The following is a 27541-nucleotide window of genomic DNA, read 5'->3' as shown; positions in this document are numbered from 1 at the left end:
ATCGATGTTGCGCAGCACCACATCGAAATAGGCGCTGCGAGGGAACGTCTACACGCCAAAGTAGCACACATCGAAATAAGGGTGCCAGGCACAGCTGCAGACAGGGTCACAGGGCGGACTCAACAGCAAGCCGCTCCCTTAAAGGACCCCTCCCAGACACAGGTGCACTAAACAACACAAGATCCACAGAGCCGACAACTGGTTGCAGACCCTGTACATGCAGCATGGATCCCCAGCTGCAGCAGCAGCAGCCAGAAGCCCTGAGCTAAGGGCTGCTGCACACGGTGACCATAGAGCCCCACAGGGGCTGGAGAGAGAGCGTCTCTCAACCCCTCAGCTGATGGCCACCATGGCGGACCCCGCTATTTCGATGTTGCAGGATGCAGATCGTCTACACGTGCCCTACTTCGACGTTCAACTTCGAAGTAGGGCGCTATTCCCATCCCCTCATGGGGTTAGCGGCTTTGACGTCTCGCCGCCTAACGTCGATGTTAACATCAAAATAGAGCCCAACATGTGTAGCTGTGACGGGTGCTATTTCAAAGTTAGTGCCGCTACTTCGAAGTAGCGTGCACGTGTAGACACGGCTTAAGTCTCTTTAATCTCTCTTCATAGGGGACCCGTTCCAAACCCCTAATCATTTTCTGAAACTTTTCTAATGCCAATATATCTTTTTTGAGATGAGGTGACCACATCTGTATGCAGCATTCAAGATGTGGGTGTACCATGGTTTTATATAAGGTCAGTAAGATATTCTCCATTTTATTCTCTATCACTGATTTAATGATTCCTAACATCCTGTTTGCTCTTTTGACTGCTGCTGCACACTGCGTGGATGTTTTCAGAGAACTATCCACAATGATGCCAAGATCTCTTTCCTGATTAGCTGTAGCTAAATTAGCCCCCCATCATATTGTATTCTATCATCTGCAAACTTTGCCACCTCACCGTTTATGCCTTTCTCCAGATCACTGACAAATAAATTAAACAGGACTGGTCTGAGGACTGACCTCTAGGGAACACCAGTAGTTACCCCTCCCCTCTCCATTCTGAAAATTTATCATTTATTCCTACCCCTGGGTTTCCTGTCCTTTACCCAATCCTTTCGCCATGAAAGGTTCTTCCCTCTTATCCCATGACAACTTACTTTACGTAAGAACCTTTGGTAAGGGATGTTGTTAAAGGCTTTCTGGAAATCCAAGTACACTATATATACTGGATCCCTCTTACCCATGTTTGCTGATCCCGTCAAAGAACTCTAATAGATTAGTTAAGACATTATTTCCTTTTACAGAAACCATGTTGACTTTTGCCCAACAAATTATGTGCATCTGTGTGTCTGACAATTTTATTCTTTACTATAGTTTCAACTAGTTTGCCCAGTACCGATGGTAGACTTACTGGTCTGTAATTGCTAAGATCACTTTTGAAGTCCTTTTAAATATTGTCACAAGGTAATTTATTATTACATATGCTTCAAAGACATAATCTAAAGTCCCATATCATAATTTAAAAGGCCTCTCACTCTGCTCTCTTTTGTCATTTTCAAATCTTCTTCTATCTTCAATTTTCCTTCAAATGGAGCGTTCCTGGATTATTCCCATCATCCCTAGTAGCATTCAAAAGCTACACTGAAGCAGTAACATAAACACTCTCTGCCCACCACGGGCTTAATGGAAGTCTCATATTCCTCCTGTTTTCCTTCCCAGGTCCCAGCTCCTTTTACAGTATAGTGGTCACAAAACCTGTCCCTATGCCCTTCCTTCATCCCCATACTCAGACACTAGCAGACCCCACTTCTCCCACTCTGGAGGCCTTTGGCTTCCTTCAACCTCAGTTTTCGTCTAGATCCCATGCCCTTAAGTGGGAACGTAGCCTCAGGGGAACTCTCTAGCTCTCCCTCTGGCTCTGAAGTCTCCATCATTCAGGTATCCCTGTATCTGACCTGCCACTCCTTTCTCTCCTGGTTCCCCCAGACTACTTATGTATCTCCTGAACCCTAATCAAACCTACCCATAGCAAACCTGTACAGTCACTCTCTGATGCCAGCTTAAGTCCAGCCCTATTTAGCAAAGCTCTTAAGAACAAACTTAAGTCATATTTCAACTTGAATGAGACTCAGGCATGCTTCAAATTAAGTGTGTGCTGAAGTGCTACAGAGAATTGGGGCATGGGGAGTAATATGGATACTATATTTTATGTCATCTTCCTATGACAGGCTAAAGTTTATCATTGCTGCTTGTATTTTAACTCCATTTTTCCCATCTGAAAACTCATTTTTAAACATATTGCATTCTACATGAATCACTATAAACCAAGTACTGAAACATGCTCCAACTGTAACACTACCAACTTTGTAATATACTCCTTTGCCCGGCAAAAGAAAGCTTTGAAAAAACAATGGGAGGAAGAACACCACAGGCTATGGACATCAACACAGAATTGGTTCTTTTCTTTAAAAAAAAATAAAGCAGGAAACAAATGAAATCTAAAACAATATGGATATTTCTATACATGTCCAAAAGTGGCATGCTAATGAACAGCCTGAAACATGCTAATGAAGCATGTATGTAAATTCCTGGTGCCTCATCACCATAAGGTCATGTGATTTGGAGTCCAGAAGACGGTCTTCTGGACTCCAAAATGGCGTGTAGAAGCGTGGCCCCCGAGGGTTCTTCCGGAAGGAAGTCCTCCTTCTGGAGGCCACATCTGCCGGACTCCAAATCACATGACCTTATGCTAATGAGGTGCTGGGAATTTACATACCTGTGCCATTAGTATATTTTGGGCTGTTCATTAGCATTAATAGAAACAGCCTATGTGTCTATGTTCTGGGTATGTTTTTAGGAGACTCAGTTTTCATTAATTGCTTCTTTTATTGTTTTCTATAGCAAATATTCTTGATGAACTCAGTGAAATTTGTATTAAAAGTCACCTAAATTTCTTTCACACCTCAAACTGTTTAATAGGACGGAATTTGTTCATTTAAAACACAGATGAAAATTTAGTATTTTACCGTTCTTTTCCCTTCAATTCCCCATTCAACCTACTCAAACTGGAAGTAAAGAAAATTATCATCACTTACCACCACCAAGAGTGCAAGAATCCTGGGGGCTCCCCCAATGTGATGTTTTTTTCCCATCTTATCTAAAAGGAACAAACATCAAGCATTTTATGCTATTCCACTCAGTCTGAACACATTAACTGATCTACTCAGAAAAAAAAATACAAAATACATGGATTATGCAGTACAAAAATATTTATAATCTGGAATTTGGAATGACCACGTAACTTAACACATCAAACCACCATTTACTCAGCATTTGTCATATATTTTGCAGAAAACCTATGTTAGAAAAGTTTACAGTGTTTTTAAAATTTTGATTGGAACTACATTTTGATCTCTCTGACCTTAAACCAGGGTTTGAGTTAAGGCCAAATGTACAGATATGAGAAACAAAAGGTGGGAGATTTTTAAAAAATACCTCTAAAATTATATACAATGCAAATGAATCAGAAAATCTTAAGAAAAACTCAGGATGCTACAGGGACAATCCTGATGGGTCAACAGATGGTAGTCTTCCTTCCAGGAAGTGTTTCAGCATGTTAAGAAGCATTTTAATGTTACAGGTAACTTAATATTCAACAGCAATTTTCACAAAGGTACAACTGTTAGGTAGAAGGGAATAGCTATGTATAAGAATTTAGCTAGGACATATAGGGGATATCACAAATTACCTTTGCTAGTTATATCTGGATACAATATTACTTATTTGCTGTCCTAAACTATGGAGAAATATAGGTGTTTAAACATGCAACATCATAACACAGAGGTGGCTGTGACTCCATGTAAGTGGTGAGTGAAATGAGTCCTACTTTTGGGAAGTTCCCTGGTGTGAAAGATGATGACGTATATAAATAATGTTCTTAGTAAAATGGACCATGGCTAAAGCTTGGATTTTCAGAACGTAAGACTATTTGGTACCTAAATTCCATTGGCCCAATCCTCAAGGAATTTCAAGAAAAGCTTATCTGACATCTCTAAGGTCTGCATATAGCTGGGAAGAAGCGGATACATTCAGCAGACAAGCCATCCCAAACAAGCAACAATAAAGCTGTTCTACCATATTCTGATATATTGTGTAAATGATGCTTACTTAATAGCAAAACTATTTTACTATTTAAAATTATTACTGGGACTATTTTCATATCCTTCTGCTGGTAAAGTCAGTTACTATGAACTAACTACACAGAGCTAAGAAGGAAACATAAATAATAACAGAGATATAAATAGCATCGGTTCAAATGTGGAAATCCTGAGTAAGTGTAAATAAAGTATAAAATGGAATAAAATGTAAAGCAAGAAGTATAAAAGCATATTTTTAAAAATTAAACTCTTTAAAAGAAGAACCCTACATTAGCGTTGGGGATAATTTGAAAACTTAAGTAAATCACCACCAATACATGCTATTCTTCAAAGGGTTCTAAAGTAAACAGAAAGGAATATGCTAAGGTTTGCAGTAGGTACTTAACACCAGAACTGTTAATCAAGACTGGAAAGTCACCTATCTAGATTAAAATTCATGCCTGCGTAGCAGGCCAACATGAAGCCAAATGTAAACTTAAATCCTTCAAAACATGGCTGTGGCGAGGAGGGAGGGGTTGATTTAACTGATGTATAGGCTTTGTGTGGACATCTTCACAGGGATATATTTCACCCCAGTCTACTCAAAACAAAACCTCTGGAAAATAAGATTTATCTTATTCTTCATGAATATTATATATTTTAACTGCTAGATATTAATCTGTCTGACTGCACAGACTTAAATCTAAAGATTCTGTTATGGAGAGCAGGAAGGAAATCAAACGATTCCAGAGATATCTTCAGGGAATATATCAAGAGTCCTCAAGAGAACAATAGGTGGGCTATTACTAAGAAATACCTACCTTACTGTCCGGCTAAGCCAACTTAACCAGATAGCTTTTCCAGGGCTAGGAAAAAAGACAATGAATTGCTTAAAAAAAAAAAAAGCCCTACGTGAAAAGGAAGGAGGATAGATGGTTAATGGAAAGCAGCTTGGGGAAAACACTAGGATGGATACAAGGGAAAGAGAAGCAGAGGAGTCTGTCCCTACTAGCCCAGAAGTTGGATTGCCCAGGCTAAGTAGAATCTACCAAAACTTGCAAGAAAAGGATAAAGTTTAGATAAGACCCAAGTATGTAGGCTACTTATAATTTTAACTCTTTTCTCTACTCGTTATGATCCTTTGGTTGAATAATCAATACATTGGTTTTGGAAAAGCTGTTTTGGGTCACTAATCAGTTGCTGGTCACATCTTCTGAAGGAATTTCTCTTGCAGGAGTCAAGCCCACTTGGGCTTGCTAGAGGGGACGTGATTGATTAATGGTGGGACTGCAACCCAGAGATCCAGTATAAAAGTGGTTTGCCCCCTTGGTTCCACCCTTTAAAGAAGTGAAGGAAGCAAAGCCTGTCTTCTGAGGGGTGCACTTGAGAGCGGACTGTGAGAGGGTCCAAAGTGCAGCTCATCCTTAACTATAACAAAGGGTTGCCAATTTTAATTGCACAAAGCCAAACACTCCTGCCCTATCCCTTGCCCTACTCCTTCTCCAAGGCCCTGTCCACTGCTCACATTATCTCCTTCCTTCCACTGCTTGCTCTCTCATTTCCTCACTCACTTTCATGGGGTTGGGGCAGGTGTTTGGGGGGCAGGAGTGTGGTTCCCGTAGCGCTTACTGCAGATCCCAGAAAGTGACCACTAGGTCTCTGCAGTACGTAGGCACACAGGCAGCCACAGAGGCTCCATCTGCATGCTGTCCTCATGACTGCAGGAGCCACTTTCACAGCTCCAACTGGCCATGGTTCCCAGTCAATGGGATCTAAGGAGCCTCTCTGTGCTTAGAGGGCTACAGAGACCTGAAAGCTGCTTCCTGGAAATGTGTGGAGCTGGGGCTTATTTCCTTTTATACATTAATTCTCCGGCTCACTTCTCTCATTCTCCTCTGATATGCCAATATAATTCTTGTAAAAAGGTGTTCAGAAATAAATGTAGCAATTCAGATGCAGTTGCACAAAAATTATATAGAAAAATGGATACACAGAATCACTGTATGCACCCCAAAATTCAATTGGCTTTTTTGGCAGCCATATTTCATTGTACGGTCATATCTAATCTGCTATCCACTATCACTCTCTTGTCTCTTTCATCATTTCTGCTTGCTTATATTTTATGATTTTCAGTCTAAATTTCTAATCTTTCTATGTCATTTTGTATTACTTAAAAATTTGCAATAACTGTAATTTATCACAATACTGTATTTTCTAGCAATGCCATCCATGTTCTATGTACTCCTTCTTCTGTAACATTACTGAAGAACTTAGCAGAAGCCCACAGGTCCTTGCAGTATTCAGTAAATACTGCGTATCAGTTCAATGTTGCTATTTATCAGGGCCACTGACAGGTAGAGAGGAGACGGCAAAGGAGGCAGATGGCTCAGGGCCCAGCAATTCAAAACGGCCTGGCACTCTGAGCCATCACCTCCACTACTGCAGCAAAAACATCAGCCTGAGCCCCAGGCCCTTTAAATTGTCACCAGAGATCTGTGTGGGATGTTGTGGGTGGTGCTGAAGGCTGACTCAGGGAGACGTGGTACAATCTGGGCAGCACTGGAGGGCTGGCTTTCCCTAAACCCTCTTCTACAGACTTCCAGGGGCATGTCAATTATCTTGGACTGTTCAAAAAGTCATCAGTTGTAAATTAAATTTATTACCATTTGGATCTGTGTCACCTCAGACTATTGCTTTTAAGATGTGGAAATTTTCTAAGTTGTTGCCTTTGCCTGCTCTTTATTCAATGCTATTTTCTTTTATACTTCCCTCTTGTCAACTTATTTTTCCAAATATTCTTGTTCAAGAGATATTTTAAAAAGGAGTTCTGTACCTCTCATACAAAGGCAGTGTTGGTCAACATTTTATCTGGTGTATACACTATAGGGACACAGTCTGGAAATATATGATAGTACAGTCTAAAACATTTTATTGCCATGTGTTTGGAATGGTTGCATTATCCATTGGTGGTGAAATCATAAGTAAGTTATACAGGTCATCCCAAATAAGTACTAATAAAATAATGAATTCCCTCAATGGCTACATCTACACTACAGCAATTTTTTGAAAGAAGTTCTTCTGGCAGATCTCGTCCAAAAAAAAACTTCTTTCAAAAGAGTGCGTCCACACACAAAAAAGCGGCTCAAAAGATCAATCGGCTCTTTTGATAGAGAGCACTCACACAGTCTTTCGGAAGAATGGGCCACGGATTGAAAAATCTGGTGCCATGAGGACTCTTCTTTCGAAAGAAAGGCCCACAGAGTGTCTACACACACACACTTTGTTTTGAAGGAATTTTTCAAAAAAGGTGCTCTCTCTCATCTGGGAGGGGAAGACGGCTGCTGGAAAAAGTACCACATTCTTTCGATTTCGTATCGAAAGAGCACACTTTGTGTGTAGATGCTCCATGGATTCTTCTGGAAAAGGCCCATTTTTTTGGAAAGAACTTGCTAGTGTAGATGCAGCCAATGCTACATCTGTTACAGAAAACAAGTGGGTTCTTTATGTGCTGAAAGACAAGGAGGTAAAAGGCACACATCTCTTCAATGTTGGGTGAAGCTGGGTGTGCCTCGTGACAAACAATCAAAACCAGCTGGTCAGCACACTTAAAAATTCAAGTTCAGCAGTGAAAGTGGATATTAACCATTTTTTTATTTATTATTTAAAAAAAAAACGCATATAGTTATTCTATTTGCACACACTATCAAAATTGTGAAAGAGAAGGAAACAATGGGAAACATACCTCCGATAAAAATGTCTGGGCAGATTTCTGTGCTCCTACATGGAGCAGATATTCATATACATACAGTGCTAACCTGGAAAATGAATGAATAAAAGATATTCAGTACAGAAAATAGGTCTGTTTGCTCTGACTTGGTTTGTCGCCTTTTTCATTAGAAATAGCCTCAGAAATTAACATAGTGAACTATGCATGCTTGATTGCAGCAAATATCATGTACTAAAAATGTCAGATCTCCTATGATCTTAATTCTTAACTTTTAAACGAGAGTACGTGGGTCAATCGTAGGACAGCTGTTTAAATGGCACTTAACAAAATAGTATTAAAAATAACCAAATTAGTCTATGTCAATATTTTAATGATATTTTGGACAGATGCCCAGTTAGCTCATAGCACTTCAGTTACTGCTGCTTTATATTTACCCACACCAAGCCAAGCCTCCTGTAAAAAAATGCAATATATCCATAAATTATAGCAACACTGAATTTTTTTTCAAAGCAAATATTTACTTGGGGAAGGTATCAAACTGTTAGCACCCTTAACCGATATCCTTTGTTTACTCACAGAACATGTAAACCACATTGCAGCAGTAAAAGCATTCTTTGCTTAATCAATAATTAATGCACCCTCAGCTCTGTTGTGAAGGGACCATCTCTCTAGGGGAAAGTATGAGTGAATCTTAACATTCACTGATTGACATTAAAGGTGTCAATTATGGTCATAGCTCTGGAAGAGCTCCACAAAAGTTGATGTCCAGTCAAGCAGATCATCATTGCAATCAATGAGACTGCAGGCAGAGCTCACTGCATGATCGGGGCAGAATGTGTGAATACCTGTGCACTAAAACCAGGGCTGAGAACTCCGTCTCACTGAACAATCATGAACTGCCAAAGCTCAGGTCTTAATAACACAAACTGGATTTGCATCAGTGATCTCTTGATAAAAGGCTTTCTTTCCCGCTATGTTTCTCCCAAAGGAGCCACTCCCTCTCACAGTGAAAACAACAAGAAGTCCTTTTCACTATACATTTATTTTTTTCAGGGATTTACATCTCTTCTGAAAAAAAAAAACTGGTCTGCATAGAGATTGCACATAAAACGTCTCTTCCCAAGAAAAGGAAGGGAGTGAGGCTATCACACTGTTTTAAGCATATATTTCTAAAACAGAAGAGTAACTTTGTTTTTTCATTCTTATGCAGGCAATCTCAGAATCTGAGCTAAATGCTGTCTGTGTTTTAAAAAGATGCATATTAAAAATGTAGTGTTACAAAAAAGAAAGTAAAAAAGAGAGGCAGAGTCAGCGACTGATCGGGACATACTGGTCAGAATCTGCAAAGGCATCGGTAGCTTGCTACAGTAATAGCCTAACAAAATACAAAAATAAACTGTGAACATATAAAATAAGGGAGGGATTCCAAACAGATTTTTCTTCATTTATACTTTGCTTGTAGTGGAGGAGACTGAATGCTCTCTCTCTAATATCATAAACAAAACTATAGAGTTGATTTCTCTTGTCTGTTTTAATGTAACAAGGCCTCTGATTTGAACCCTGAGAGTGGTGGTAATGTGCACATTTCTAAATTCAGCAATGCCACATATATTTATAAAATAATGAGGATATTAGTTTTCATTGAATGCCTCCAATGCCCATCATTCTCCTAAGACTATAGGGAGGTAAAAGTTATTTTATGCTTTTTAATAGGCTACTCTATTGTTAGGTGCTCAATTACTAACAAGGCAATCAGGCCTACAGTGATGGAAGCCAATAAAGGAAACTGGAAAGACGTATGATAATTCAGACTGTGATTTCTCACATCAAAGTCCCTTTCCCTTATTTTAATACATTGGTTTAGGGTTGATGGGTTACCTGGCTCCCACTCGTCAGATTGCAACTGTGAACAAGAAAGCTGAAAGCTGCCAATTTAATTCTTTTAGTTGTAGCCTTATTCAAATTTTAAGTAATGTATGGGTGTAGACAAAATCTAAGATCAAAATGATCCAAAAGAAAAAGAAATGAATGTTTGATAAACATAATCAGGAGAACCTGACACCTAAAAACATATTTAAAATATTTCTGCATTGGTCCTTCCTAGACAAAGCTGTTTTTACTTCTTTGTTTTCAGCTTTTAAAAAGATTAATCTCTGTCAGATTAAATCCATAGTCTCCATGTAAAAGGAGCAATACGGTCATATTCCTTCTCCCAAAATGAGAGGAAAACAAGAAAGCACCAAAAGTTTACTTAAGATACATCAATATCGTGAGATTACCATCCACCCAAAGCAAATACTGTACAAAGATATCTAACCTATCCTATGTTACTTTTAACATCTAAAAATATTGTAAATCTCATGCAAAGATTCTTGGATCCACCCTGTAAAGCAGACAACACTTTGGAGCTATCTTATAAAGAACACCTCTTTTATGCTCTGTGTGCTCCTCTATCTACAGTAGACCCCCACTTATGTAGAAGTTGCGTTCTCGTGCAACCCTACCTAAGTCACATTTCTCATAACATGGGGAGCCAAGAAACTGATCTGCACAGCACTGCTGGTCAGTTTCCCTGCTCCTGTCAGTGGCAGGCAGCCCAGAGCCTGGCTCCAGGCTGCCCACTGCTCACAGGAAAGGGGAAACTGACCAGCACTACTGCACTGGTTAGTTTCCTTGCTCCTGTCCCAGCCAAGAATCAGGGCGCCTCTGGGACAGGGGCTGGGAAACTGACCAGTGCAGCAGCGCTAGTCAGTTTCCCCACTCCTCCAAGTGGCAGGCAGGCCACAGGCAGTTTTCTGGCTGGTCAGTGCACTGGTCAGTTTCCTGGCTCCCCTGAGTGGCAAGCATCCCAGAACCAGATGCCAGCTCCCTACCACTCATAGTTGTGTTAACCCGAGATATTCGCAACTTGAGTGCATGTATCTCAGGGTTCTACTGTACTGCGTAATTTGAAAACCCAAGGTTTTTGCTTAGCATTCTCCCAAACAAAAAGCAAAACAAAAACAAAACAAACAAAACAAACAAAAATAGTTCTACCTGAGTGCAGAGAACATACTCTACAAATTAAAATCAGGGGTTTGAAATAATCCAACAAACTCTCTGAGATGAATTATTACATCCTGGTTTAAAGAAACTGTGGATGACAATATCCATATTTCCAGCTGTAGGAAAGTCTAGGACAGTAATCATCAACTGGTCAATAGCGATCTTCTGGTTGATCCTGGGGAATCTCCCAGTTGATCACAACTGGCACTCAGAAGGATCCCAGCCTGCTTCCATCCCACACCACCAACCTGTTCCAAGGACAAGCCAGTGCAGTCCCATGAGGTGGGGAGGAGACATGCAGCTCCTGCCTGCAAGCACTGCCCCTCACAGCTCTCATTGGCCAAGAAATGGGAAATTGTGGCCAATGGGAGCTGACAGGGGGGTGCCAGCAGAGAGGGGTAGTGTAGGGACCATGTGCCACCAGGTTCATGGGAACCTGTTGGCCCCTTCTGGGAGTGGTGTCCAGAGTCCTGCATGGATGCAAATGTCTACCTGTGGGTAGACATCAGCATCCACTGATTCACAGGGCTCTGCTTCCAAAAGACACTGCAACCAAAAGAGAGGAACACGGTACTGCCATGTGTCAGCACTTGGTGCTAGCAGATCCTTCTGGATGTGCAGCTGCGCCACTCCCAGATCCACATCGCCAGTGCAGGGTCATACACCCCTGCTGTCAGCAGGGTTGGAAGCAGCACAGATGCATGGCCAGGAGGAGCTACCAGTGCGAGGTGCTGGCTCCTGCAAGCAGCAGCATCATATTTCCCTCTGTCGGCCACAGGGTCTCCTGGGAGTAAAGCCCTGTGGATCAGCAGATACTGATACCTACCCTAGGTAAATATTTTTGTATGTTCAGGGCTCTATCCTTGGGCCAGGGCAGGCAAGGAGCCTGCCTCAGCCTCGCTGCACCAGCAACCTGGAGCCACTACTGGTAAGTGCCAGTCCCTGGCCACCTCCCAGAGCCAGCATCCCCTCCTGTACCCCAAGTCCCTGCCCAAGCCCAACAACCAGCACTCTACAATCCCATCCTGACCCTCCTCTGAGAACCAGCACTTGAAACCCCCACCCCAACCTTGAGCCCCCTCTTAGAGCCAGCACCCCATGCCCCTCCTGCATCTTGAACCCCTTCCTACACCTCTGACCGCTGCCTCAACCTTAAGCCCCTCCAAGAGCCAGCACACATACACCCTCCTTCCCAACCCCAGCCTGTACTGCAAGCACCTGCCCCAGCCCTGACGCCACCCACGCCCAGGGCCAGCACCCACACCACATCCTAAGACCCAAGCCCCAGTCCTGAGCCCCCTTCCAGAGCCAGCACCCATCAGCCCTCTCAAACCCCAGACCCAGCCCGGTAAAACTGAGTAAGGCTGGGGAAGAGTGAGCAATGGGGATGAAGGGGGTGGGGAGCGGCTTTGGGGAAGAGACGGGACCTTGGGGAAGGGACATGATAGGACTGGCCGTGCCCTTAAATTCCAAACGTGCTCTTGGGCATAAAATGGTTGGACACCCCTGGTCTAGGACCACTTCAGAAAAGCACAGGCTAATCCAGTTGGTTCTCCTCTCTATTTTTTTTTCAAATTCCTTATTGTTATTCTGTCAGGAGACCTTTAGGGAAGCTAATAACATTATAAATTCATCCCCAAAGAAATTTATTTGCCTCAGAGATAAAAAGAAAGATAATATCATTTTCTGCATTAGCAACAGCAAAGGGATCAATGAAAACTGACACTCTGTAGAAAGGTAGCAAAGGAATCAGAAAAGGTATAATACAGTGCAACAAGAGGGATTTAAGGGACTAGTGACTGTAACTACAGAATGAAGAAAGCCCAGAGTAAGGAGATTAAAATAGATATAATCTAGGTATACAAAATTAACAGACAGATAAAACAAATTGATTAATGTTCTGGGTTGATGTCTCAGAAGACAACAGTGAAACAAACTTTTCTGCTGAAGTGTTTGGGCCCAATGTGATTTTTACAAGAAGCGTCTTTACATGACAGACTAGTCTAGTGTAAGAAAGGACTACCAAACAGCAAGTTTAATGTCAACCTGTCACACTCTTTAATGGGTCATAGTAAGTACCTAGACTGAGGTAAAGCAGGGTGACTAGCACAGCTCCTCTCCATCCAAAATCTTCTGCAGCAAATTTTTACATAGGTCAGGTTTTTCTCCGAATTAGTCTCAGTTATGACAGGCAGTCTCCCAAAGTCTTTTAGTGTCATCCACCTTGATAACTTAGCAACCAGCAATGCACTGAACAACAGCGTTAGAGGTTTGCTGATATATCTCTTCCATGAATTTCTAGTTATTTTTTGTCTGAATAACCTCACTCCTGGAATTTCCTATGTTGGTCTGGGTTTCTGTCTGCTTCTGTTGTTTGTTTGAGGTGATATAAACAGAAAAACAGAATCACAGAACCATAAATTTATAAGACTGGAAAGGACCTTGATAGGTCATCCAGTCTCACTTTCATGCTGAGGCAGTCCCAAGTATATCTACAGCAGATGTGGGCAAAAAGCAGCCTAGCCCGGATGTGGTTGCCAGGATAAGCTGCTGGCGGAGCGCCAGACACTTTATTTACCTGAGCATCCACTGGCACAGCCACTCAGAGTTCCTCTTGGCTGCAGTTCACCATTTCCAGGCAAAGGGAGCTGGCCTGAAGCAGCACTTGGCTAGGCCACAGCCTCCTGCAGCTCCCATTGGCCAGGAACAGTGAACTGCAGTCAGTGGGAGCTGCAAGCAGCTGTATATGCATATGCTCAGGTAAATAAAGTGTCTGGTGGCCTACCAGGGGCTAACCCTGGAGATCTACATCTGGTCCACAGGGCCTGCTTATTGCCTGCCCTGACAAACCATTCATGACAGTTGTTTGTCCAACCTGTTTCAAAAAACCTCCAATGACAGGGATTCCAAAACCTCCCTTGGAAGCCTATTGTAGCACTTAAGTATCCTTACAGTTAAATATTTTTCCTAATATCTAATTTAAACCATTCCTAATTGCAGTTTAAGTCCATTACATCTAGTCCCACCTTGACCAGGCTTAGAAAACAATTTATAACTGTGATCTTTATAACAGTGTTTAACATATTTCAAGAAAGTTATCAGGTTCTCACACAGTCTTCTTTTCTCAAGACTAATGATGCCCATTTTTTAACCTTCCTTCTGAGGTCAGGTTTGCTAATCCTTTCTTTATTTTTTCTTGCTCTCTCTAAACTCTTGTAAATTTTTCCACATCTTTCTGGAAGTGTGGACCCCAGAATCAGACATAGCATGCCATCTGAGGCTTCTACAGTGCTGAGCAGAACTGAATAAACCTCCCACAGTCTTACATATTACATTCCTGTTAAAATATCGTTATATTACCTTTTAGTAATTGCATCATATTATTGGCACATATTTAATTTGTGATCCAGTATAATCCCCAAATACTTTTCAACAGTATTATCACCTTGCTAAGGATATCACCCATTTCATAGTTGAATATTTGATTTTTCCTTTTTAAATGTAGTACAGTAAACTCTTTCATATCTAGCATTCAATTATCCAGAACTCACAAATAATCGGCATTTTAACCATAAATAAAGTTTAGCTACATTTTCCATAGGTACAGTATGGTGAAAGTAAATACAAATAAATAAAGCAAATACGGCATAAGTTTACAGTGTACAATAGTACTGTTCGTAAATAAAGTACTCTGCATACATTTTTGTTTCTTAATATCTAACTTTGGGGTTTTTTAGCGTTATGCACTGCTACATAAATCTTTCTATTATCCATAACATTTGAATATCTGACAGCCTCCCGGTCCCATGGCTGCCAATACGAAAGCATTTACTGTACTTTGCACATGTGTTTACTGAATTTTATCTTGTTGATTTTTGATCAATTTTCCAATTTGTCAATGTACTTTTCATTCTAAACCTGTTCTCCAATGTGTTTGCAAACCTCCAGGCCAGGGTGTCCTCTACAAATTTTATAAGCATACTGTTCATTCCATTATCCAAGTCGTTGATGAAAATGTTGAACAGTACCAACCCAGGACAGACCCCTAATGAACATCACAAGATACATCTTTCCAATTTGATAATGAACAATCAATAACTATCAAAACAAAAAAAGCAGTCAAGTAGCACTTTAAAGACTAACAAAATAATTTATTAGGTGAGCTGTGCTAGTCTATATATTACCAAAACAAAAAAGCAGTCAAGTAGCACTTTAAAGACTAACAGAATAATTTATTAGGTGAAAGCTCACCTAATAAATTATTTTGTTAGTCTTTAAAGTGCTACTTGACTGCTTTTTTGTTTTGATAGTATATAGACTAGCACCGCTTTCTCTCTGTTACTAATCAATAACTACTCTTTGAATACAATCTTTCAGTCAGTTAAGCACATACCTCACAGTAATTTAAACAAGACTATGTTTCCTTAATTTGCTTATAAGAATGTCATATGCAACTATGTCAAGTATGTTAGTAAAAGCAAGATATACTGCATTTACTTCTTCCCCAGATCTGTTAGGCCAGTAATCTCATCAAAGGAGAAAGCATACGTAGTAAGAAACATTCATCCAGATTCCAAAACTGAAACAGTAAGGCATTTTGGTCAATTAGTCACCTCCTTAAAGTATTATCAGGAACTAAACCGTAATAATTCTAAGTACTTTGCAGGACTAGTTAGATAGTAGGAAAAAGATGCCAAAAAGAATTTAAGTAAGCTTAATGAGAACCTAAAGAACTTCAGCAAATAAACTCCTTCACCTTCCAATCAAGGTTTTAGGAAGAAAACTAATATTCTGTAAAGCAATCTATGAATTCTGACAGCCCCCATCTCTTTCTGCCTTTGTAGAGGTCTGAACTCCAACATATGATTGGAAAATTAGCACAGGTTGAACCTCTCTAGTCCAGAAACCTTGGGACCTGACTGGTGCAGAATGAGAGAATTTACCAGACCACAGGAGTTCAATGTAGTCTAGTACAGGGGTCAGCAACTCTTGGCACATGAGCCGATTTTCATCAGCATGAGAGGCATGAGCCCAGTTCCACCCCGCCTCCCTCACGCAACTCAGAGCTTGCTGAAAGCCACACTGCCTGTGATTAACAAAAGACCAGCTAATGCTACCAACCACAACTCAAACGGTAAAGCTCTGCTTCTTAACGTATTTATTGATGAACCTGTTGTCAGTGGGACCACCAGTGACTTTAAAAAGTATCATCCGCACTTGGGTCATACAGAGATCAAAAGGTCAAATTTCAGCACTCTGCCTCGAAAAGGCTGCTGACCCCTGGTCTAGTGGCATTTCCAAACACTTCCACTGCTCACTGGGCTCTTAGAAGACATTTAGGGGTAAATTAATAAATAACAGCACAGAACACTGAGTGCGAGGACTGGTGGCTGTAAACAATCCTTATCGGACCACAAGAAACTTGGCCACACCCAGGATAAATGCTCATCCAGATAACTATAATCATGCCAGATTATGGATGTTGCCAGACACAGGAGTGCCATATTAGAGAAGTTCAACCTGTAGCTGTAAGCCAAACTTCTGGCAGTAAGAAGGCTACTATCCTACAGCCTGCTGGGAAAGTATTCATTGGGAAAATACAAGACAATAGGGTCTTCATTTACATTTCTTAAAATTATATTTTATCTCTTGTTATCACAAGTTGACAATTTGAAAGACAGGAACTTAGCCTACCTGCAAAGACAGATTAAAGAACTCAAGGATAGATATCCCATACTAACTCCCTGTTACAACTCATAGGGTATGTATACACTACAGCGATCTGTTGACAGAAGTTACTGTTGGAAGAGATCTTCCAGCAAAACTTCTGCTGACAGATCACACCCACATACAAAAGCAGATCAGAAGAGCAATCCGCTCTGTTGACAGAGGGCAGCCAGAGACTGACTGACCGCTCTCTTGACAGAACAATCAACCAGAAGCTCAGCAAACAGGGCTTCCTGCTAACCTGGAAGCCCTGTCTGTCAACAGAGGGCCCCCCCCCCCAAGAGCATCTACAAGGCTTTCAACCTGTCAAGAGACTGTTAACAAAGGCATTATTCCTCACCACGCAGAGGCAGAATGCTATCAGCGGAAGGGTCACGTTTTGCTGACAGACTGTTGACAAAACACATTTTCCTTGTAGACGCCCTGTGGTTTTGTCGAAAAAAATCTTGTTTTTGTCACCACAACTCTCTAGTGTAGATGTAGCCATAGAGAGTAAGTAAGCAAACAACCTCGACTCTATATTGCTAAAACAGGCAACAAGAACAGAAATGCAAAGTAACTTTAACTTCGGTTATTTCCTGAAGTTCAAGGGTTGGTGTCGGACCAGTAAGGCTCCATTTCCTCAAGGAAAGCTCCTGATAATCCAGTTGGAGGAAAGTACTCATTGCATATAACCTGGCAGATATAAGGTTACTTTCCCTGTTCTGTATAGCAACGTCACAATTAAACAATATATTTAAGCGAAGTCCTGGTTATATACAATCACAAGAAACTGTCAGTTTATTCCTTGTGCTAGTAGATACTGTATGTTCACTGGAACAACAGGAATTATGGCATGAAAGTCTGACACCTGCCATAAAAAGCTTTAAGTCTGAATGTCACAACTCTGAATATCACAGAAAAATTTAACTGTCCCTTTTGCTGTGTTTCTCTTTTTAACTTTACTCACTTAGAGCAAATTATATATGAGAAAATATCCTATCTGCATTTAATATTAATTATAATAGGAAAGCGAAACTTGAGGAGTGATTAATCCATAATATATCCAATAGACGTATATAGTATTTTGGGGGAAAGAAGATGCAATAGCAGAAGAATAGCACTTTTTTTTAAAAAGGACAGGCAAACAGTTAATCCATAATCTCTCTTCCTGTGTGATCTCATAGTTTTAGTAACTTTAAAATAATAAGTCCTACCCCTTATAAGAAGAGACTGGAAGATTGGCCTGTGTTTAAAAATATTGTAACAACTGAAAAAGGGGTTTATTGTGAAGCTTCCTAAGTAAGTTATTTAGTGCATGTTCTCAAACTTATTCACTGTTAGCTTTCAAAATTATTCCCATGATCGATTTCATTTTTTTTTAAATTGGAGCTTTGTAAAACTCAGTAATACACATGGGAAAATTGTACCCCCATTTTTGATACCCCAATGCAATTATTTCATAAATTCACACTGCTCTGAACTGTAAAATTTCATTTTAATAAATCTTTATCTTTATGGTAGTTAAATACTCGCGCTATGCTTGCTGTACATGTGGCGTTCCAGGATGGCACAGGATCTGATTATGAATGCTTTGTTCCCAGGAGCAAGCTGTTAGTTGTGCAATTAGACCAGGGTGGCCAATAAGTGGCTTGCAGGTTGGATGCGATTCACCAGGGTTAGCCCCTTCCAGGCAACCAGACTCTTTAGTTAAATGCACATCCACAGATACAGTCACCTGCAGCTTCCATTGGCCACAGATCAGAGCTCCTGGCCAATGGGAGCTGTGGGAAGCAGCACAGACCAGAACACTGCTTCCTGCAGCTCTCATTGGCCAATAATAGCAATCTGAAGCCAATGGTAGCTGTAAGCAGCCATATCTAAAGATGTGTTTGTAAATAAAGCACCTGATGGCTCACCAGGGGCTAACCCTGGCAACTGCATCTGGCTCACAAGCTTCTTATTGCCTACCCCTGGATTAGACCCACTGAAATTAATAGGTCTACTGGTGCCAAGAGCTCTTGACACTGGGAATAAAGGATTCACAGTTTGGCCTTTGGTGAGCTGCTCTAACAGTTTATAGCTGCTCAAGCATTTATGTTCGTAAACCCTGTTTCCAAATATATATGCTCTCTGACTCAATGCTGCCTGATACCCAAATTTTATTACAAATTTAATTATTTAAAAATAAAAGACTTCATTTAATAGGATTACAATTCACTGTACTTGCCAACTTTATTACACACAGCTATGCTAATATCTTGAAGACTGGCCCCTAAAGCAGCACAGTTGTCAGGCAAAAAGCACAAGCCTGCAGAATTCCTGCCTAAACGAGGAACTTGTCTACACTAACCCTACGCTATACTACCCCACCCCTTTTGCCTGTGGCCCCACCCTTCCTGGGAGTGCAAAGCTGCCCTCCTCTCCCCCCCCGCCCCCCCGCCTTGCCCAGGGTCCTGACAGCCTTGCCGGGCCCCTGTGCAAGGCAGGGGGAGGTGGGGAGAGCAGCTTTGCACTCCCAGAAGAGGCAAAGCCACAGGAAAAAGGGGTGGGGTCGAGGCAGCCAGCTCAAAGTGCTACCCAGACCACAGTGCACCTCCCACTCCTGCCCTCAGTGCTTCCTGCAGCACACCATGCCATGCTCCAGTGGCAATATAAAGGCCTTGGGCTTCCAGGGGCCACCATAGTCGCAGTAGCAGTGGTGGCAGCTGGGAGCCGTGCAACCTTTTGAATCACTGATCCCTGGGGCAGTTGACCCCTTTGACCTCCTGTCAACAGGTCTGGTGATAAGCCTACCACCCAGAGCATGAGTAGCTAGGTTTATGGGAGAATGCTTCTGATGACTTAGCAGGATTTAGGTCCATTTGGCTGCAGTACTCAGGGCAGTGGATTTTTTTCACACTTCTGACCACCGTACCTACATCAACTTAAATTTTAAGTGTAGACCTGGTCCAGATAAGTAGGTTGTATTTAAAAACCTGTTAACTAACTAACAAAAATGTAAGTGATATGGTAGACAGTGTTAGCACTTTTAGAAACATGTAAACTAGTCAACTCCATCTTAGGCTGCACCACAACCAGCTAAAACATCACCAAAGACACTAAATCACATCTGTTCTACAGAACATAAAAACGGCCACACTTACTCAGATTGGTGAGTTATCTAGACCACTTTCCTGCCTTCTAACAATGGCCCATGCCAAACACTTCAGATGTAGGGAAATTATCGAGTGATCCATCCCCTCACATCCAGTCCCAGTTTCTAGTCAACAGAGGTTTGGGGGTGCACAATCAGATCATGGGACCATCTTGACTAATGGCCACTGATGGACCTATCCTCCATGCGCGTCTGTAATTTCTTTTTTAACCCAGCTAGGCTGTGTCTACGCAAGCAGTTCTTTTGAAAGATTTTTCAAAATAAGGGGGCTCTTTGAAAGATCCCATGGAGCGTCTACATACAAAAAATGATCTTTGGACAGTGAACTGAAAGAACACTATGCTCCTTTTGAAATTGCTCTTCTTTTTCCATTTTAGGAAAAGCACCTTCTTTTGAAACCTTCTTTCGAAAGAAAACGTGCAGATGCTCCACAGGGCCCTTCTTGCGAAAGAGCAGTCCTCCTGGGGCCTGATTTTTCAATCCCTGGACTGATATTTCAAAAGAGTGGGGTCTGTGTGGATGCCCTCTTTCAAAAGAGCAGATCACTCTTTTGGTCCACTTCTGTGTGTGTGGACATCATCTTCCAAATGATCTGTGTAGTGTATAGACCTAGGCCTATACATTTACCCTCACAATATCCACTGAAAATGAGTTCCACGCAGAGTTGTGTTGTCACTGACTGTGTGTTGTATGAAGAACTACTTCTTTATGTTTGTTTTAAACTTGTTGCCTAGTACTTTAATGGGGGGGGACCCCTACTTCATGCATCATAGAAAGGAGTAAATAGCATTGCCCTAAAGGTAGGGTAGTAGCAAAATTTGTATGACCTACTTATCTATTCTAAACAGTGCATCTGTTAATAGAATCAGTGCAACATTCCTGGGTCACCTCTCAGGGCTTGGATGGAGTTCTGTGCTACAGAACAAAAACTAACAGCATGTATGTATTAAAAGGTTCATAAAACAAAGCAAAGCACAAATAAAACACAAACTAAAACCCCACCACCCTAGTTGTGTCTACATGAGCCCCTTCCTTTTGGAAGGGGCATGTTAATGAGCAAGTTCAAAAGATGCTAATGAGGTGCTGCTATGAATATGCAGAGCCTCACTAGCATAATGACGGCCACGATGATTCGCAAGTGCAGCTTTCAAATTGTGCACTGCCCGTGGAGACGGGGACCTTCCAACAGGATGTCCCCGTCTTCAAAAGCCTCTTCTTCCTATCACCATATAGGAAGAAGGGGCTTTCAAAAACTGGGGGGTCCTGTCAAAAGGCCCCTGTCTCCACGGGCAGCGTGCAATTCGAAAGCTGCACTTTCGAATCGCCGCGGCTGCCATTATGATAGTGAGGCTCTGCATATTCATGGCAGCACCTCATTAACATCTTTCAAACTCGCTCATTAACAAGCCCCTTCCAAAAGGAAGGGGCTCGTGTAGACACAAGTATTGAAGCCATACATTTGTTATGAGTCTGCCAGTAGATGGCATTTAATTTAGCCGTTAAAGTAGGGTATGTTTTCTGTAAACTTGAAAAACTACTGGCTACATGTAACAAAAGGTTGTGTTGGAAAACTGTACCTCCAATAAACAAGGAGATTTTGATTTATGTCATTGCAACTAAAAAATAATCAGTACATTGGATTTTATGTTACTAGTGCTTTCTCCTTCACCCTCCCCCAGTATTAAAAAAGGCAAGAGCAGTGAGCAAATCTTGTCACCAAATAAACATTCGGCTAAAAATATATTTTCAATTGCATATGTGACACAAGATGGTAATTTTTATTACTCTCCAGTATTAAAAAAGGCTACATCCTGCCCTTGTCTGACAAAGGGCTGGAAACAAAAATACCGCCTGGCTAACCTAGAATCATAGAATCCTAGGGCTGGAAGGGACTTTAGGAGGTCATCCAGTCCAGTCCCTTGCCTAACGCAGGATCAACCCTAATTAAATCATCCCAGTCAGGACTTTGTCAAGCCATCCCTAAGAACCTCTAGCGATGGAGGTTCCACCACCTCTCTTGGTTAAAGCATTCCAATGCTTTACCACCCTCCTGGGCTGTGTCTACACCTGCATTCCTCTTTTGAAAGAGGCATTCAAATAAGGGAAATCAAAAATGCAAATGAGGTGCAGATTTCCATATCTGGCACTTCATTTGCATATTTGTCTTTTGAAAGAAGAAAAGCAGTGTAAATGTGGCTCCTTCGAAAGTAAACCCCATCCTCAAAAGAACACTTCTTCCTAAAAACACAGGAAGAAGGTTTCTTTCAAAGACAGGTTTAGTTTCAAAAGAGCCACATCTACACTGCTTTTCTTCTTTGAAAAGAAGCTATTTCGAAAGAGTATGCAAATGACGCACCAGATATCTAAATCTGCTCCTCATTTGCATTTTTATTTCCCTCATTTGCATGCCTCTTTTGAAAGGTACAACCCTGGTGAGATAGTTTTTCCTAATATCCAACCTACACCTCTGCCTCTTAACGTCAGACCACTGCTCCTTGTTCTACCATCTGTCACCATTGAGAACAGCCTCTCTTCAGCTGTGTCTACGCTTGGCCAAAATTTTGAAAGGGCCCTGCTAATGGCGAAATTGGAGAATACTAATGAGATGCTGAAATGAATATTCAGTGCCTCATTAGCATGCTGCCAGCCGCAGCCCATTCGAAATTTTGGCCTAATGTAGATACGGCCTCCATCCTCTTTAGAGCCCCCTTTCAGGAAGCTGAAGGAGACTATCAAATCGCTCCTCACTCTTCTCTTCTGCAAACTAAATAAGCCCAAATCTCTCAGCCTCTCCTCATAAGTCAAGTGCTCCAGCCCTGTAATCATTTTTATTGGTCTAATGCAAATGAGGAGTCTTTCGTACGATATCAGAACTACATGGAGAGGACTGAGACTCAGGGAATTTAAGGTAGAATGCATTTTCCCAGTCTCCTGAGAATAAACTTAATTGACCCCAAGTCAGCACTTACTGGTGCCTGCAGTATGCAAGCTAGTCCTTTCTCCTTAAATCAGACATCTAGGTTAATTTCAATTTAATTCATAAGATCACCTCCCTTTCTAGGGCACCAGGACAAAGAACTTCCATCGTTTAGGAGACTAAGCTACCTTGAGTTTTAAGACAGGCTTTCTAGAGGATGGTATATGTGATTCTCAGAAGAAACCATACTTGCAGGGAAGAATTTGTCTTTACCAACATACTGCTGACAAAACACATTTTGTGTGTAGATGTTCCCTGAGTTTGGTCGACATAACTCCAGTGTTGTCAACTAAACTCTCTAGTGTAGATGTAGGCAAGGAGAAGAGCCAACATTTGAAATTTCACATTTTTGTTTTGCCACTACTTTAGGAGCCTAAGTCCCCTGAGAAAGGCAACAGACTTCCAGATATACAGCAACTCACTTAGCAACTACTTATAACTTTGGCTGGGTTTTAAATTAATAAATGCCTTTGCAAAGCTGTAGAAATTTTTGCCCCAAGACATTAGAGAGACAACTTTTATTGGACCAACTTCTGTTGGAATGGACAAGTTTTCATGCTAATACCAGGGGTGGGCAATAATTTTTGAAGGGGAACACTCTAAAATTTGTAAATGGCAAAGGGCCACACTTTTCTATAGAGGGAGTATGAGGTCTGGAATGGAGGTGGGGTGCAGAAGGGAGCTAGAGGTAGAGGACTGCAGTGCAGTATAGGGTGTAGGGTCTGAGAGGCAGTTAGTTTGGTTGAAGGAGAGGGTTGTGACACGGGGCAGGGTATTTGTGGTGCAGAGTCCACGAGGGGGCATGGGTACAGACGATTCTGACCTGGAGGAGGGGAGTGGATACAGGGTCTGGGAGGGAGTTGGGATGTTGTGTCAGAAGCAGGCTGTGGCTAGGAAGTGCTTACCAAAGCAGCTCCTGGCCAGCAGCACTCTGAGGCAGGCTTCCCTGCCTTCCAGCAGCCCCAGCCCACTGGCTGTTCCATTTGTCTCTCTGAGCTAGGTGGGAGAGCTCTCGGCATTCTCTCTGCCCCAGCAAAATCTCTCAGCTCCCATTAACTCAGCATGGTAGCCAGAAAACAGACAATGGGAGCTGAGAAATTGTACTGCACTGCCCCATCCCTAGCAAAATATCTCAGCTACTATTGGCACCCAGTGCTCTCCCCACTGCAGCTTTAGGGACTGGCTAAAGGCCAGATTAAAACGCTGGGTGGGCCAGATCCTGCCTGAGAACCAAATCTTACTCATCCCTGGCTTATACATAGGTATTCTTCAAGGCTGGGGAATGTAATCAAAGTGTCCTAGCAAAATACAATGTGGAACAGATTGCAAAATGTGTTAATTCCTTATGCTTAACAATCTGTTCCCCCCTCATATTTACTTGTGACACAAGGACTACCTTTCGCAGATCTGAAGAAGAGTCAAAAGCTTGTCTATTTCATCACAAGAAGTTGGTTCAATAAAAGACCTTACCTCACCCTTGTTGTCTTTCTAACAAAGTGAAAATTAGCACTTACATAGGACTTTATAAATTGAAAGCTGCAATAGCCCTGAAATTAAGTGAGTAAGCATTATCCCCATTTTACAGACAGCAAAACAAAGATTAAGGGTCTCACTTTCAAAAGTCATTAGTCACCACCACTCGGAGTTGTAGATAGTCAGCACTTTTTAAAAATCAGACTTAAGTGATGTATCTGAAGCCATGCATGGAGATAGTGGCAGCCCAAAAATCAGACCGCAGGTGTTTCACCTTCCAATCTCATGTTTAATTCATTAGATCAAGCTGCCTCTCGAGCATTAACGGAGTTGGTGACTCAAGTCTAAAAATGAGTTGTCAGGATAATGTCTAAGTGCTGTTCTCATATTCACATACTAGGAATTGTCACTGATTCTGAGTCAATTAGGATGAGAGAGGGGAAAAGACATACAAAGGACAAAAGCTGAATTATCTCAGGACTTACAGACTAAAAAATTTTAAGCTCAACCCAAATTGCAAAACTACTGCAATAAAACTACCATGGAGAAAAGAAAATGCAGCAGGGTCTCAACATTCACGAGAGTTTTGGGTTCAGAACCTTTGCAAATGTTGATTTGTGCGAGTTGGGGGGAGGGGGGGCTTGGAGCCCCGGGAAGCAGCAGCACAGTGCTTCCTGCCCCAGAGCCCTGAGAAGCAGCGGCTGCCAGCACTCCCCACCTGGGGCCCCAGGGAAGCAACGGCTGCTGGCACTCCGGCCTCAGGGCCCCGGGGAAGCCATGGCGGCCACTGGCACTCCCAGCCCCAGAGCCCCGGGAAAGTGAGGCCACTCGCGAATAATTGAATTCATGAATGTAGCACTCACGAATGGCGAGAACCTACTGTACATAATGAGTGCAGAGGTACTTTGAAAGCACAGGAGCCGATGGATCTCTATGTGCAGCATTTCAACTGTAGTCGCTAGGAGTTCAAATTACAGGTTCTCTGCACATAACATCAAAATTATCAGGTCTGCCAAGAGCTGCGCACTTGCCAGCCCTGCCATGCCTGTCCATAGCTCAGCTTGATTTGAACTCTTTCAGCTGAGCTAATGGATGTCTGCAGGCATTGGCCTGCAGTTCTTCCTTCTGGGTGCCAGATTTCTGCTGAGCAGGCAGCAGGGTGCATCCTGCCTTGCTGCTCCCCGTCCTGGAACATAAGAATGGCTATACTGAGTTAGACCAATGGGTCATCTAGCTCAGTATCCCATCTTCCAATGGTGGCCTGTGCCAGATGCTTCAGAAGGAATAATCAGAACAGGCAGTTATTAAGGGATCCATCTACTCTCATTTATGCTCAGTTTCTAGCCTCAGAGACTTAGGGATGGAGCTAAACCCCTGATCATCTTTGCTAACAACACCAGTTGAACCAATCCTCCGTTACATTCTCTAACTCTTGTTTAAACTCAGTTGTACTTTTGGCCTTTACAACAGCCCTTGACAGTGAGTTCCATGGGCTGACTGAGAACTTCCTGCCGTTTGATCTAAACTTGTTATTTTTTTCATGGTGGGACCCCAGTTATTGTGTTGTGTGAAGAGGTGTGTAACATCCCCTTGTTCACTTTCACCATATTATAAAGTTCTATCATGAAACGTCCCCCAGTTGTCTCTTTTCCAGGCTGAGCAGTTGCATTCTTTTTAATCCCTCTCCAAATGGAAGCTGTTCCATTCCTGCTCAATTTCATCGTCCATCTCTGTACCTTGTTCCAAATCTAATACTTTAAAAAAAATATAGGGCAACCAGAGTTGCACACAGTCTTCAAGGTGAGGGTGGTTATCATCGATTTATGAGGTTTACTGTCTTGTAATCTGTCCCTTTTCTAATAGTTCCTAATAGCTGTTGGCTTTTTGACTGCCACTTGCACACTGATCTGATGGTGTCAGAAGACTATCTAAGATAACACCAAAAACCTCCCTGAGTGTAATTCAGACCCCATCATTCTGTGTGTATAGTCAAGAATCATGTTTTCAAATATGCGTTATTTTGCCATTTTCTTTCTCAGTCACCCAATTTTGTGACAGCGCTTTGTGACCCTTCATAATCTGCTTTAGAATCAACCATCTGTTGCCACCTCACCATTTATTCTTTTTCTCAGTCATTTACGACCATGTTGAACAGTGCTAGTCCCAGTGCAGATCCTTATAGGACTCGTGGGTGGCAGTTACAAGAGGCAGGGAAAAACAATGGCTTCCCAAAATGCCACCCTGGCCCCATCTCCACCAGAGCTGTCTGGGCTTTGGCCCCACTGAGGCTAGGGTTGTGCCACCAGGGGAGGCTAGGACTGGGCACCACTCACCCTCCAGGGCCAAGCGGGCTGCCCTTCCCATGCTCTGTGGAAGACTGGAGCTAGAGTCCTGCCTTCCTCCTCCCCACTACTCCAGCCAAGGCAGGGCTGCATGCCACCCACACATGCTCAGGCTGGGGAAGACTGGGGCCAGTGCCACCCATCCTCTGCTCCCTGTATTCCAGCTTGCACCATATGCCACCCACCTTCTGCTCCACCATGGTCCGGCTGAGAAAGGCTGGAGCTGCATACCATCTGCCCATGCTTCCAGGCAGCAGGGGGTAGGGTGGAAGGCACGCTGGAGGCAAGCACTGCCTGTTCTGGGAAGGGTAACCTGCCCCTTGGCTCCCACAGGACCATGTGTGGCAGGGCCTTCAGTGGAAGAGGTGAGGCTAGGGGCTTGCCACCCCAAGCCCTAGTTTCACCTGTCCTCCATGGAGGAAGCCCACTAATTACCTCCCTTCACTGAGAAAACTGACCATTTATTCCAACCCTTTGTTTTCTTTTACTGATCCATGAGAGGACCACCCCACTTATCCCATCATTGCTTACTTTGGTTTTGAGCATTTGGGCATGGACCTTGTCAAAGGCTTTCTGAACATCCAAGAAGACTATACATGGTAGACCATCCTTTTTCACATTTGTTGACTCTCCATCAAAAAACTCTAATAGACTGGTGATGCATGATTTCCCTTTAAAAAGACATGCTGATTCTTTCTTACCATTTGTTAATTTCTTCTCCAAATATTATTTTCAGCTACAGTCAGATAATTCTTTTCTTTACTATCATTTCAACCAGTGTGGCTAGTACATAAGTTAGGCTTTCCTACCTGTAATTGCCAAGATTGCCTCTACCGCTTTTTTTTCCCCCCTTTTCTTTCCCCCATTAGCATTACATCAGTTATCCACCAGCCACCTGATACTCACCCTGATCTAAATGACAGATTACATACTACAATTACTAGTTCTGCAAGTCATAGTTGAGTTCCTTCTACACTCTTGGGTGAAT

The 27541-nt window shown here is 42.3% G+C and overlaps 1 protein-coding gene across 1 annotated transcript in view; it reads right to left on the bottom strand.

The window, feature by feature from the left end:
• SSBP2 (single stranded DNA binding protein 2) overlaps nucleotides 1–27541 on the bottom strand; it is a 276155-nt gene that overhangs the window by 193832 nt on the left and 54782 nt on the right. The window contains exons 2-3 of the mRNA XM_074995386.1: nucleotides 7869–7941; nucleotides 3086–3147 (exon numbers count right to left, since the gene is read on the bottom strand). Coding sequence (XP_074851487.1) covers nucleotides 3086–3147; nucleotides 7869–7941 — 135 coding nt within the window. The remainder of the gene's footprint in view (nucleotides 1–3085; nucleotides 3148–7868; nucleotides 7942–27541) is intronic.

The sequence above is a fragment of the Carettochelys insculpta genome, chromosome 5 (assembly GCF_033958435.1).
Source record: "Carettochelys insculpta isolate YL-2023 chromosome 5, ASM3395843v1, whole genome shotgun sequence".
NCBI classification, from domain to species: Eukaryota; Metazoa; Chordata; order Testudines; family Carettochelyidae; genus Carettochelys; species Carettochelys insculpta.
Note: the sequence above shows the minus strand (reverse complement) of the source record. Positions and strands in the feature narration are given on the sequence as shown.